Source organism: Schistocerca americana, chromosome X (assembly GCF_021461395.2).
Source record: "Schistocerca americana isolate TAMUIC-IGC-003095 chromosome X, iqSchAmer2.1, whole genome shotgun sequence".
Taxonomy (NCBI): Eukaryota; Metazoa; Arthropoda; class Insecta; order Orthoptera; family Acrididae; genus Schistocerca; species Schistocerca americana.
Genome location: NC_060130.1, coordinates 306,600,474 through 306,616,194, shown reverse-complemented (window position 1 = coordinate 306,616,194; position 15,721 = coordinate 306,600,474). Strand labels below are relative to the sequence as shown.

Below are 15,721 nucleotides of genomic sequence, written 5' to 3'. Positions count from 1 at the left end.
TAATATTCTTACTGAACAGTCCTATAGAAGAATACTTTTTTTATCTTAGCTGCATTTCCCCAGAACATTATGCCATAGGTCAATATTGAGTGAAAGTATGCAATGTATACTAGTAGTCCACCATTCATGGCAGCATAATGAGGCATTTCTAAGGGCAATGCAGGCAGAACTGAGCATTATGGGTAACTGATCCATGACCTAGTCCTGCCTCAGTTTAATATCCATCTCATTGCCCTGGAACTTTACACATGCACATGCAGCCCCATTCAGTGTGTTCTCGTTGGTCTCAACTTCTGGTATCTTGTTTCCTTGTTTTGAACTGAACAATATGGGATTTTGTAAGATCAAGAATTAATCTGTTTGATGTGAGCGAGTTGCAAGCCTATTCCATCAGTCCTCTGGTTGTATCTGGTATGGACATGTTTCAGCCCTTTATCAGTAAACTAGTGTCATCAGAAAACTTCAGAAGTTTTGAAGAATCTTCCGTGTTCTAGGTAAATCATTTATGTAGGCCAAGAACAGACACGGATCAAGCACTGGACATTGTGGGACACAATATTCAATGTTTCCCCATACCAAGTTTGTTTTTATTCCTGTTGGGTCATTGGTTACTGTGTTCCTCAGTTGTCCATTGCTAAAATAAGACTCTGTCCATGCAAGGGGAATGACATACCATCACACTTGCCCTTGTAGAATTTTGCGATCCACACAAAGGTCTTTGTAAGATACTGAAAATGCCAAAAGTGTAATTTTTCTTGTTTGTTCTAACAGATTTGAGTTCATGATGTTTTTCATTGGTGTCTCCTTTGAATGAAGTTGACATTTTTCCACTTGGACTGCAATTTTTATTAAGAGTTTATCTTTCTTACACTACTAGTTTTGAGTTAAAAAGACATTTTCAGGTGTTCATCTAGTGCAGCGTGCCATAGACGTGAAAACACCGGCGAATTTACATGTTGTTCTGTTATTTCTGATGGTTGACAAATTATAGTTCAAATATTACTGTTTGAGATAGTTTACAAACAGTAAATGCATTAAAGACAAGAAATATTAGCAAAATCATTACAGAAGTTAAGTGGCAATGTTTGTAAAATTTTACTGTCAGGAAGGTGATTCAGTATTCTGTTGTATGTTCCTGCCCAAGAAATTTTGAGAACATGGGAAGGAGGGAGAGATGACTATAATTGGAGCAGCCCCAGCAGTAGCTGGACAAATATACTCATTGTGCTGGCTGAATGTTACACTAGAGAACAGCTGTTTCTCTTGTAAAGAGGGCATTCTGTTGTGTTTTAAAAGTGCTATATAATGGTCTCTGACAGTTAGAAGCATATTGCTGCAAGCTTCCTAAAAATTAAAAAAAATTGTTAGTAGTGAAAGATGCAATGACCATGTGCTAAGAAATCACTATAGACTGATGGGAAACGTTTCTACAGCTGTGTGTGAATTCTTTTTTTACCTATATGTGACGTGTATGCATTTAAATGAAAAATTTATGTCTAATAATGTTTAACAGCCAATAAAAATTTATGGAAATTTATTTTATGAATTTCAGATATCTTGATGGTTTCAGTTCCTGTATGTTTAGCGTTTGTGAAGATCTTCTTTCTAGATGATATGTACAGAAGCTGCCACTTGTGTGTTGGCCTCATATCCAACTTCATAAAAAACTTCAGTAGATGTTTTAACTATCACACATGTGCTTCCATCAGACTGTGTCCTCAGACTTCATCACAGCTTTCAGTGACATGCAACCTGCCAGTTTTTTCCAGTTACAATAGTCTTCCTGAATAATAGCAACATGAAACTGCTCTCTGTAGAGTCAGTTTTCTGACAATGCAGCTTCATTAAGAGAGCTTTACCTTATGACAATAACAAGCCTCATTTTTGCACAAACCTTGATTCAGTGAAAAGTTAACAGCAAAAATTTTAAACTTATTATTTGCTGTAGCAGAATTCTTAGATCCCTCAAACAAAGTCCAGCTTATCAGTGTTCACAATCATGAATAATGTGAAAAGAAATCCAACAAATCTATTTGAATAGAGACAAGGAATGTTTCCAACATCGCTACCAAGTGAGGTTCTCCATTAGTTAATGTACATAACACATATTCTGGAGAAGTGGACTTCAAATTCTTCTCTAGTCAGCAAGATGTAGAGTTCCCTTAAGTTATGTAATACAAATACTGGGAGATTCCTATTGAAAAGGGCATAATCAATTTCCATCTCTGTCCTTGCTAAATCAGCGCTTGTGCTCCATTTTTAATGGCCTGAGCACTGACACAATGTTAAATCACAATTTTCTTGCCTCCTCTTCTCCAAAAACTGCTACAGTGCTGCCTACCATGATTAAGTATATCTATTTTCATAATTAATTTCAGTATAAAAGGATGAATGAAACCTCATATCTTTGTACATTTCTGTAAAAACAGCATAATGTAACTGGCCATACTTTTAAAATTCTTAATGTTTCACTTTGCAAACCCCCTGTTACGTGATATTTAACTGACTCTGAATTAATCATGAATCAGCCAAACCCTTGAGAATCTGTGCAGAATTTAATGCATGCAACAGATTTACTAATGTTATCATTTATTTAGGCCATAACAGTGAATCTGAAGATGGAGGAATTGACATAATATTTATCATTGAAAGGGATTGAATGTAATAATAAACCCAAGATTTAAGCATACTCTCACAGTTTATTACAAAAGACAGTTGGCCTTTTGAAGCATTTAAAAACAAAAAAAAAAAAAAAAAATTGTCTCAATTTGAACTTTCTGATGAGAATTGCAAACTAAAGCTCAGGGTTGGCAAAGTTACTAAATGATGGGGAGATGATTAATAATCTTGCATCTGATTCTATGAACTGATTTGCAACTTGATTATGGTGATCACAGTGACTGTATGCAACAAGAACTGAAGAATCCCAAAGAAGCACTGACAAATATGAGACAGTGAAACCTATATTGAATTTTAACTACAATACTCTCTCTTCTTCTAATGTGCCAGAGATGTAAGTGATGCTTACCTTAATCTTCAATGTAATTTGAGTAGAGTAGGGACACTACCGTTTGCTGGTCTGAAGTTCAGCATTATGATTTGGCAGCTGAGGACTTGAACAGCGGACCTCAGATGACTCTGCCACTTGAGAGCACAGCCACAGATCTTGCTACCATCTCCTGTCTGTGACTTGTCTGCATCTTATATTTTCTAAAAGATGTTTTGTAAGTCTCCAAAATCCAGCTTGCTCATTTCTGTGCACCAACAAAATGTATCTACCAATCCTTTCAAGAGCTACTGCAGGCCACCAATTGCATACTGGTAGTTGTTTCTTTGACAAAATATTGTGCAAAGTAACGGCAAAATGCCAACAAGCCAATGAATTGAGTTTCTTCCCCTCTTTTCTAAAAAACTTTCAACTAAGTGTTATCTCCTCCTTAAGTCACTTGTAACAGACCAGTCAGTGCTCATTCAGCTACCAGCTAGCCTAGCTAGCCTGTCCTGTGAAACTGTTAAAAAAACTGTCCCCAGGGCTACTCTCTGACTTTCCTGCAACTTCTGAGCATTAAGTAGGTCACAGATTTTTTTTTTTAAAGAAATCCAGGAGATGCTTATCTGCTCACATAGTTCTTTTAATGAGTCCCTAGCACCTACCACCTGCTGAGAGAGTTCTGTCTTGTAGAACAAAGGCATTTATCGCAGTCACCCTACAAACCATGCTATAAACCAGACAATGGCCTCTCCACCTGCTCACTGTTCATCAATGTCCCTTTCAGCCCCCTGACATGGCAAGGATGTTATACCTCCACTTTTACTCTTTATGTTTCCATGAAGGTCAGTGTGCTCGCAGTTCTCTGTGGCTGGTTTTGCTGGGCCTCACTAAACGTCTCCTGTCTCCTATTCACAGCACTTCTCACTTCCAAAGCTTGCCCATAAAACAAATTGAAATACCCAGTACCATGTCAGATTACAAAAGGTTAAGAAGAGGATATGAAATCACCTAATACAATCACTGTGATAGCATGACTCCAATTTAACTAATTCAATTCCCCTTCAATTAAAGGTGAATAAATGAAAAGAGATGAGGTTTACTGTAATTTTTTAGAAACATAAAAATGTATAACCCATGTCCAGCCACCCTGATTTAGATTTTCCATGATTTCCCTAAATTACTTCAGGCAAACTCCAGGATGGTTGCTTTGAAAGGGCACAGCCAACTTCCTTCCCCATCCTTTCCTAATCTGATGGGACTGATGATGTGGCTGTTTGGTCCCTCCCCAAATCAATCAACCAACCAACCAAAAATGTGTGATGCAGAATTTTGTGCCTCATTAAATTGAAACTCTTTCCTAATTTTGTTTTCTACATTTGTCTCTATTCTTAACCTTGTGTCATGTTAGGAAACAGAGAGTATTATGTTAATTATGAGGTGCCCACAACTTTATCATGAGCTTCTGGTCTTAGAATTGTAAATTTTTTACAGTAGTTACTTACTTTATTTACTTGTTTTGTAATTCTTCTCTAACTTTATTTCAAAGTTAGCATCATCAAACAGTTACAGTGTGAATCAGTAACATGGTAAACATTGCTTGCTATTTTTTAATGGTATATCAAAATACACTGCCTGTCAAAAAAGTCAAGCAGTCAGAAGAGAAGAAGGAAATAAAATTAAATGAAACTTCAAAGGTTGAGAGGGTATGTAATGTAATTTCAGTGATTACAAAATCCAGTCAAATTTATAAAGAATTTGGTATTATGCACCCACTTGTCAGTTTGATGTTGACCCCTTCTGGCCATGGATACAAGCACTGATTGATTTGGGAAAGTTGCCATAAATCCATTTTACTCTCTCCTGAGGCAAGCCGGCCCCATAACTGTTCTAACTAGTCCTTGATACCCTGGATACTGGCACTAGGGTGGAGCTGACATCCAGGGTGGTCCCATACATGTTCTACTGGTGACAGATGTGGGGATCTTGCTGGCTGCAGCAGTACGTCAACATCATGCAGATTGTTCATAGAGGCATGTGCCATGTGTGGCCGAGCAACGTTATGTTGAAAAATGGCTCCACCGTGCTGTCCTGTGAGAGGTAACACATGAGGATGCAGAATATCCATGGCGTACCATTGTGCTGGAAAAGTTCCATCTATCATTACCAGATATGACCTGAAGTGATGCATGATGACTCCCTACACTGTGGTGCAATGAATAAAGCTCCAAAACATTGGAAGAATAGGACCTTTTTACAAGTGACTTCCTCACCAATGATGGTAATCTGGCATAGTGATGCCATTCATCAGTTGTCCATTCTTCATGGTCATGGCACCATTCTAAATGCAGCTGTTTGTGTGTTAACAGAAGCCTATGCACAGAGCAGTAATTCTCTTGTCCGGCTGCTGCTAGTCTTAGACCAATGGTGTGAGATGACACAGAATGTTGCAGGGAGCCCAATACTTGTTCTTGGATAGCAGGCACAGATTTGTAGGGGTTCTGATGAGCTTTTTGTACAGTATTGTGATCATGCTTTGTGTTGGCGAGATGTGGTTGACCAGAAGTTTGATGATGGATTTGTCAGTCCTCACATTCTCATGTAGTCCAACATCAGACCACTGTCACATCTGAAAGCCCCACAAATCTGGATATTGCACAGTCTGGCCAGCCAACCAAAGGAGACCTACAATGAAGCCACTTTTCAAACTCTGTCAAGTGCTAATAATGCTGTTTCATTTTAGTAGATGGAATTTCTGTGCCCTTAGTAATTACTCAGCATTGGAAACTGTCACACCTCTTACATAACCTATAAGGCCTGGTAACAAAACTATACACAAACAACATTAATGCGCTCTGATGGACAGTCTATCTGTGAAGGGGTATTGCAACTCTAAATCGTACATACTCGCCAATGGTGTGTCTGTGTACATTGTTATACTGATATCTATGTCTTGTGGCAGCTTCACTTTTTTGTCAGGCAGTGTAGTTTGATGAAGATGTGTTTAAGATTTATAAAACAATGTTTTGTATGGCTTGTATTAATTCTCAGTTACAGTTGTTTAGCATTTCTGAACTTTCCTTGTATTTATGTTTACACTGATACCCATGTAAAAGTGTGGGGATCTACTCCCTTAAAACATTCCCAGCTATTCATATGGCACAACCTAAATTATCTTGTTGCTGATAATGTGTGAAGCTAATTTTTAAGAGTGAATTAATTCTCTCTACATAGGGACACAAGTTGCCACCAGACTGCAAAGAGGACGTGGGAGAAGTCCATGATGAGCTCCTCGATGATGATGGTGCAGTAATAGGTGGAGAAACTCATCTTCTTTGTAGGGAGCTATCAGATTTAATATCACTTGGAAGCATACAGGTGAATGAACCTCACTCTGCAGTGTCCAGTGGTAAGTAAACTATTATTATTTCTTTGTAGATTTCTCTGCAAAAGGATAAACTAGTTCTGAGACATACATCATAGAAACTAATAATGTGTGTTCTTATATGATTAGTTATCAGTATTGTATTTTAAAGATGCAGATACTAACACACACTGACAAATAATTGAATTTTGTACATATAGTTATCTCATCCTCATAATACATGTTACAAACAGAAATAAATGCAAAATGCTAAGTACTGCTTTGCAGTTTTCTCTTAATAAATTAAGATGATTGAAGTTAACTGTGTGAATGTGGAATTTAACTCTGAATGTGGAACTATTTATTGTGTGTACACATGGCACATTTTTAATAAATTACTGATACTGGGAATAACTTGTTATGAAGTTCATTCATAAAATAGTTAAGTGAAATGAGTGTTTTGTTTGTTGCCTGCACATATCTAAAAGTCAGTTCTGTATTTCTGGTATGAACATGTATAGTATCTTTAGTCACCACATACAAAATGAACTACCAGGGAAAGGAGGAAGGAATTTAACAAAATTGTAGATTAAAGCTCCTTCTTCTGCTGAAAGTTGTTAATTACAAGCTTGTGGAACAAATAATGGGGAGATGTGCCTGTTCATAAGACTCTAGCAAGTTTTGAGAGTGATATACACAAGGATTTTCATTTTATTTAGTTGCAAGTCACTAAGACAATATATCAAGCAGTAGGTACATTATTATGGGAATATTTACATGAAAGTCCTCAATGTGTCCTACACATAGGTGTGCCAATCTCATGATGGCTGAAAAAGTGTCCATTTTCTGTCTCAACACACATCCAAGCTGGGTAATCCACCCCACAGACAAGACTTCATATTGATGTGATCGAATGTAGTGATTACCTGCAAAAGGCCTCCCTCTGTTTTCTGACTCTTCCATGTAATGGCATCTCAAAGTACAAGTCCAACATGTTGTTCACATACCAAAATCTCTACGCTCATCCCAGATACTCTTTACATAAATAAATTTTCTACAGTCTGAGACTATTCACACAGTGCTGTTACGTGTGGAAAAGTGTTGTCAGAGACTCTAGGGGGTCCAGGATGAATTGGACACAATTTCTTTTGGTGCAATAAATGGCAGCTTTCTGTTTGCTTACTCACTCAGTCACACCAGTTAAACATCTAGGCATAACATTACAAAATAACATGTACTGAGGATAAACACATAAGTTCAGTTGTAGGGAACATGAATGACCATTTGTGCTATACTGGGAGCATTCTGTGAAAATGTAGCACACCTATATAGGAGGTCACATGCAGAATGCTTGTGCAGCCCATTCTTTAGTACTGCTTGAGTTTCCTGGATCCCCACTATGCCACCTTAAAGAAAACACGAAAGTAATTCAGAAATGTGTTACTAGATTTATCATCAGTGAGTCCAGCCAGTATAAAACTGTTATCTAAGTACTCTGTAAGTTTATATGTGAATCCTTGGAAGGAAGGAGATTTTCCAAAACACTGCTGAGAAAGTTTAGAGAAGTATCATTTGCAACAGCCTGTAGACTGAATATATTGGCCAGTGTACAGGCTGCAGAAGGACAGAAAGGACAAAGTAAGGTATATTAAGGATCATACAGAGGCATAAAGGCAATCATTCTTCCCATGCTCCATTTTCAAGTTGATCAGGAAAACGAATGACTAGCAGTGGCAAAAAGTACCCTCAGCCATGCATTGTAAAATGGCTCATGGAGTATGTATGTAAATATAAATAAAATAATCATGCCTGTATTGGATGATTATGTTTCGGGTTGAGTTTTGTGCCACCCTTACACGGCCAGTAGAAAGCCACTTTGGCAAAAGTTGACTGGCTTGAGGGGTGATGTGTTGTGAGTTACTGACAGGACTGTGAATGATGCACTCTTCGGTTTCACTGACCAAATTCTTAAAGCCTTCAATCAAAAGGAATTTTCAACTGGATTTCTTGTTGACCTTAGTACAGGTTTGGTCTCATTAATCATTTACTGTTTCTTCAGAAGCTAGAAACATATATCATCAGAAGCACAGCAAATAATTGGTTTGAATCCTAGCTCACTGGTGAAAAGCAAGTGGTAGAAATCACAAGCCCTGAATATATACAAATTTATTCAGACAAAGCCCTGATAAGATGTGGAGTCCCACCAGGCTTGGTAGTGGAGCCTCTCCTCTTTCTGCCTTTTTTTCAGTGACCTTCCTGTGAGTCTCCTTTACAGATGACACACACTTGCTTTTCCAGTCAGTCTTAGCTCTGCAATGGAAGTTCAACTTTAATGACACAGCTGAAAGACTCCTCTCATGACTCCACCACAATAAATTACTGTTTTTTGTTTGTTCGTTATTGATCGTTGTTTGGTCATTGCAGACATCGCAAGATATCCTATTAAAGTTCGATGGTTGATCCTTCCACTCAGTTTTTTTATGACAGAGGCCAACCGGCTCTCTGACCAAACACACTGAGCTACCGTGCCGGCTTATTACACACAAACAAGACAGCTCATATACTCTTCTACCCATCCCAAAAACATCCTGCCTATATGGAACCCATGCAGTTCAATGGCAAAGAAATTGAACTAGTAACAAAAACAAAGTTTTTGGGAGTCTGGGTTGACAGTTCTCTCCAGTGGGACCACCACAGGGCAAAAACATTAAACAAGCTTGCTTTCAGAATTCTCAGGCAATCATGTGATATAAACACACTAAAACCCATTTATCATGAGTTTCTGAATTCAACAATAGCATATGCATACCTTTATGGAGGGTTATTAACAGAAAAAATTTCCTCATGCAAAAAAGAATAATAAAAATAACAAAGAGAGTACCAATACAATCTACTGCCAAACCCATTTCCTAATAACTTTATATATTGCCAGTCCCCTGTATTTCTATTTTAGAGACTCTCTCTTTATAACAAATGGAGAAAGCCACATTTTATTTATTTATTTGCAATTTTCTTGTAGTCTTTATCTGGATACAACAACAGACCAAACTAAATGTTGCACATGAACTGGCAGGAATACAGCGCATGATATTTTAAAATAATTTAAAATGTGTTAGTGTAACTAATGCGAGGAAATTGAAAAAAAAAAATCATAATAACATAAAAGAAAAATTACATACTACTCTTTGGCCTCCTGGCGTGTAGATACAGGGTATACATAAAGTCCGGGAACAATTTCAATTATTTATTGCACAAGACCCAAACACTGTACAGATATCATACATATGTCATTTTGAAGAGAAACGCTGAAAGTTTTTTTTCATATATACCACAACAGCGAAGTTTGGTAATTTGACAATAGTTGGCACTGGTTGCAACCATGGCGAGTTCAGGTGCAGAGTGAGCTTTCTGTGTGTTAGAATTTGACAAAAACAAGTGCACTACAGTTGTTCAATGGACGTTGAGAACCAAGTATGGTAAGAAGCCACCAACAAGGAAGGCCATTTACCACTGGCACAACAAATTCGTTATGATGGGTTGCTTGTGCCCGGCTAAGAGAATGTGAGTGAAGTGAATCTGGAGTGCGTACAAGAGACATTCATAAGCAGTGCAAAGAAATCAGTGCGTTGTGCATCCTGTGAACTCAAAATGGCTCCAGTGACCATGTGGAAAATCCTGCAACACAAGATGTCTATGAAAACATTCAGATTGGAGCTAGTGCAGAAGCTCAATGAAGCATTTTGAGTTTTGTTTGCTGTTGCAACAATTGAATGAGGATGGGGATGGCATTTACACAAATGCATTGAATTTGAGCGTGATTCACCAAAGGTAAATGTTTTTGTGCCTTGTCACATCAAAAACTGTACAGGCCATTCTTCCTCACTGAGAGCGCTGTCACTGGATATTCCTACTTGGACATGTTGCAGCAACCTCAAATGCAATTGGACTCTCCGTTCATCTTTCAGCAGAATGAGGTTCCACCCAATTTTCGTTGTGAAGTTTGTAGGTACCTGAACACAGAGCCGCTGCATCAATGGATCGGCCATGCTACAGAAGGCGACAGCTGTTTCATGAAATGGCCTCCCTGATCACCAGATCTCACTCCATGTGACTTTTTCTGTGGGGACACACTAAAGATCTGGTGTATGTACCGCCTCTACCACGTGATGTAGCAGAGCTCTGGCAGAGAACACAGGAAGGCAGTTCCACAGTTAATGATGCCACACTGGGAGGGGATGGCAAGAATGTGATTACTGTATTGACATCTGCCGAGTCATTCATGGTTCACATATCGAATATTTGTAAAAAAAACTTTCAGAGTTTCTCTTGAAAATGCATTATGTATGACATCTGTACAATGTTTAGTTCTTGTGCAATAAATAATTGAAAGTGTTCCCGGACTTTACGTACACCCTGTATGTGTTCTTCCGGAGTCCAGAATGCACATGCTACTAGTCTATTGTACTAAGCTGCATTGCTGGATTGCAAATTTGGTAATTTATAACTCTTACTACACTACTATACAATACTATACTATACTATACTACACTACTGTACTTGGAATCAGAAGCAAGCTAGATTCCTCATTTGTCTTGATAATTAGCCCCCAGCATATTGAGGCACAATTCAGGACTCACAGGGGCTGCCTTGCTGTGCCAACTTGGTGCAGAGATTGAGAGATGAGTGTCAGGGTCTCAGAAAATCTTCCCCAGTGTAGGTGAATGTTCTGTGGTTGTGTGTCTCATTGTTATGATGTGTGCTTCTTCTTTGTTGTCTCTCAACTATGTAAGCTTGCAGTTCATAATCCAATATTTTAGCTGTCAGCAAGTTCAGCTTATGCCACAGTTCCTCATTCCATATTTTGTTATAGACTCTTTTATTAACAAAGATTGTCCTCTCCTGGTCTGTAACATCTTGTCTAATGGCCCACTTCCAGACCGTGTGGTCCCAGATGCCAATTGCTCCACATTCTCAAGTATCTCTCTTACCTTATTATATTCACCCTTTTTGAGCCAATATTATGCACCTCTCTTTCTTACAACTAGGTCCAGAGGTTACAAGTAAGTACACTTCTCTGTGCTCTCTGTAGAGCCTGTGCTGTTGTACTTTCCTGGCTATATGCAGGCAAATGCTAGACCTGTAGCCCATAACAGCAATTAAGATTGTGTTTTGGTACAATCTTATTGCAGCTGAAAACTCCTTTGGCCAATTATTCCTATTTTGCATAGGTGGAATGGTGTCACCCCTCCTTGCATGAAAATAGTGGTGTGGACACAGTTGTAGTTCTGTAAAGCTGGAATCGTGTGTTGCAGGAGGAGGTCCTTATAATGTGCAGATGTCACTGTACTCCTAACAGCGTCACGAGGTGTTGTCTCCTCAAAGAAAAACCAACCGAGAATGAAGGAACTTCTGAAACCACACCACTTTTTGTAAGGTCAACTTATGCCTCATGTAACATGCAGACAGTATTAGTGACAGCATTGTGGTCTTTCAATACTGTCATGCTGATCTGGAATTGCTGAGTTCAAGAGGGCCGTATTCAGTGTCATACAGGATCGTGCAGCTATGTCATTTTCTTTCAATCAGGAAATCTGCTATTTTGCAACACAAGTGCCCACAAAAACAGTGCAATGACATCTGGAGCACCACCAAGTGTTATAATGGTGATAGTGGTGGAATCATGACCTATCATTACTGTGGTTTGTCATTACCTGATACTACTGCTCATGTTGGTCAGAATCACACAACAGCCTTGTCAATGTGGCATTGTTGCATTCAGGAGAGCCATCTTCAATGCCACGGAGAATCTCAGCAAACCAGCATGACTAGTGCCTGACGGGACAGACTTATTGTTCAGTCCACCATATAGGATCATACATCCATGTTGACACTGAATCAGGAACTGGGCTTGCTACAAAACAAGTGTCCACACAAACAGGTTGCTAACATGTGGAGCACGAGGAACTGTCAGTACAGCAACTGTTGTTGCAGCTTCCCTTGACAGTGTAACAGAGAGGGGTGTGCCAACAGTGGTGCACCCAATGATGACACTGGACACTGGAACGGCACCACATCATCATTCCAGAAAAGTCCAGTTCTACACACAGTATCATGATGAATATATCCATGTGTGGAGGCTCTGAGGAGAACAAACTGTAAAGATTGTATTCCTGATTGTCATAAGGGCCCAGTACCTGGTATGATTGTGTGGGTACCACTGGGTGCACAACATGACACCTTCGATTCACATAACCAGTAATTTAGACAGTAGCCATTATATTTCTAGTGCATAGAGGCCAGTAACTGTGCTCCGTCTTCTTGGACTATGTTACATTATATTTCAACAAGATAACACAAGACTGCATGTTGCTTCTGTTGTGACTCGCCTATCATTCAAAGTGCCGCCGCGCAATTACGCGCATCCTCTACGTGCGGCACTGTCTGCCAGCCATGCAGCAGCTGCGCCACCTAAGCGGCCAGCTGAGCAGCGACCACTAGACTGGGACTCAGTGCTCATTCGAATGCTAATGTGTACACATGTCTTACTTGTGAACTTACTCTGTGACTTATATGTGTTGTTGTGTCGTTCCGAAATATATGTGTTAAACTTGAAGTTCTAACAGCTTCTGCTGTCCTGAACTACTTTGGTACAGAGGGTGTACAACTGTAGCTTTGGCCAACATGTTCTCCAGATGCCTCACCCAGTGAAAACATCTGGTCACAGGTTGCCAAGAGATTGGCATGCCATCACTCACCGATCACTATGATTGATGAAATCTGGCATAGATCTGAGGCTGTTTCATATAACAGCCCCGACTGTGTCATCTGAGCTCAGTTTGACTTGATGCCCAGCTGTGTTTGAGATGACACTGTTCTTAGAGGTGGCAGCTCAATATACTAAATTTTGCACCTTTTATACCCAAAACCTGTCAACAAATGTAATTATATAGTCTTCCTGTTATATTGCATGTGAACAGTGTAAAATTTTGACATTTACTATCATTACTGGTGTTGATATTTCAATGGCCAGGGGTGTATCTCTGTAAACTGTCAATCAAACAGTGGAAAATCCAGGATAGAATGTAACAGTATATGAAAAGAAAAGTTGCTACTCATCATGTAGCGGAGATGCTGAGTCACAAATAGGCATAACAAGAAGACTGTCACAAATAAAGATTTCGGCCAGCAAGACCTTTGTCAAAAATAGATCTCTCTCTCTGTCTCTCTCTCTCTCTCTCTCTCTCTCTCTCTCTCTCTCTCTCTCTCTCTCTCTCTCACACACACACACACACACACACACACACACACACACACACATGTGCCAAAAGCTTTTTTTGTGACATTCTGTAAACTGGTAATTTTATATAGGTGGGAGAGCAGAACTTAAGATTACTTTCTTTTGAAAATGTGTTATTTGCTGTTTATTCAGTGGCTTAAGATTCATTTTACATTGTGCGTAGAAATGAAATATTATTTTTTGAACTTGTTTAGATCTTTGAAAGTGTAGTCTGTAAGCTGCTGCCTGACAGTAATATCTTCCATAGTGATGTGAAATTATTGTTGCAGAAGTGGAAGTTGTTTCTAAAACATTCACTGGGAACATGACATCCACTTACCTAGAACCATTCTTAAATGAATATAAAAGGTACTTCACTAAGATTATCTTCAGTGATTCAAAAAATGTGCCTCAAAACAACAAACCATTGGATACTTGGAGCTCTGGCTGTCAAATGGGTAAAGTATTAAACTGTTCTTCCAGGTAAACTACTGAGAGACAGGTATTCTCAAACTGGAAGTAATCCACAGTGATTCTACTCCAACTACATTTTTTATGCTGCAGAAATCTGTCTGGTGTATGGAAAGGATTGCCAAACAGTACTGTTGCACTTCATACATAAAATACAATTGGAACATGGCTAACTGTTAAATTTAAGAAATTATTTATATGTAGTACCAGTTACTGTATTATTACTAACACAACTTATGTTTCTTGAGAGGGCTTGTTGCTCTGATTACTATTGCATGTATAATGAGTTGTGTAGTATGGAAACAGTTTTGATTAAGAGATCTCTTCCTCCACTGGTTCTAAGATTGAAACTGAGTTGCTTACATAATTGATCCAATGTGTACATCATTGAAAAAACACACACACACACACACACACAATGAAAATTCTGTCTGTACATCTCAGACCAATGCAGTAGCTTAAGTAACATTAAATGAAATGGTCACAGATACAAATCACAACAAAAGAATTGAGCTATCTTAAGTTAAAGTAATTTGTAACAGATGTGAGGTGATGTAACACACATGAACAAAATGCTTTTTTTTCAGTTCACAAACTCCCTGAAATCTTTTTCGTGTAAGCAGTCATATGTAGGGTAAGGTTATGTTAACTTGGCCAGTTTTTACATTTCTTTTTGTATTTATATTTTTCACAATAAGTAAATGTTCAGCACATCATTGTCTTAGTTGATACAGTATATAATGAATGTCTAGAAAAATATTAAGAGCCTAATCTAAATATTAGTAAAAGAAGGGACCAAAATGTAACACAGTAGCAAGTGGTTGACTTAACCCCCTGTAAGAGATTAACTGAAACATGCAGTGGGGTTTAGTAAACCATTGTCATAACTGGTATACGTTGAGAAACATAATACACGTCATTGTAGCCAATTACTGCACCCTATGGAATACAATATGATGAAACAAAAAGAATAAGTTATAGAATTTTGGGAATTGTGTTCCTCACTGATTATGGCAGGTGAATACTGTGGGTTTGCTAGGCATGGAGGGTAAAACAGATGGGCAAAGCATGAGAACAATGTTACAAAAGACAGCTGAATATTAAATGGCTCCTTTATGGGAGCATTAACAGGCACAGTTAATTGCAGAATGCATTTACAAAGGTAAGTTCCCACAAAAAATTTTATAAACAAAAAATCCCAATCAAGTTGGTACAGTAATCCCCATTACTCATGTAAGGCAACCAGACCCAAAACCTGAGACCCAGGTGTCCATGAAAGCCTTGGCCACAGTATCTGCCTTGATGTCAGCCAGCAGCACAGCCTCTGGCCACAGAGTGAACTTTTTGATGATGGTGAGGATGTACCAGTGGTTGTCTGATGATGGAAGAGGACCTAAAGTATCAATACAGAAATGAGAAAAACTATGATCATTTAGGGGGAAAGAATTGATACGGGCATGCACATGACAGCCTACCGTGGAACTCTGGCATGGGAGACAGGTGCAGGCCCAGTTTCTGCAGTCCCATTGGATACCATGCCAGACAAAATGCTCCTCCGTGAGGACCACAGATGTGCAGTCACTAGGGTGAAACAGGCTGTGGAGGTGTTTGAATGTTGTCT

The 15,721-nt window shown here is 38.8% G+C and overlaps 1 protein-coding gene across 1 annotated transcript in view; it reads left to right on the top strand.

The window, feature by feature from the left end:
- LOC124555979 (inactive phospholipase C-like protein 1) overlaps positions 1–15,721 on the top strand; it is a 651,563-nt gene that overhangs the window by 494,399 nt on the left and 141,443 nt on the right. Inside the window, exons 9-10 of the mRNA XM_047130024.1 lie at positions 6,224–6,398; positions 13,920–14,087. Of these exons, the coding sequence (XP_046985980.1) occupies positions 6,224–6,398; positions 13,920–14,087 (343 nt within the window). The remainder of the gene's footprint in view (positions 1–6,223; positions 6,399–13,919; positions 14,088–15,721) is intronic.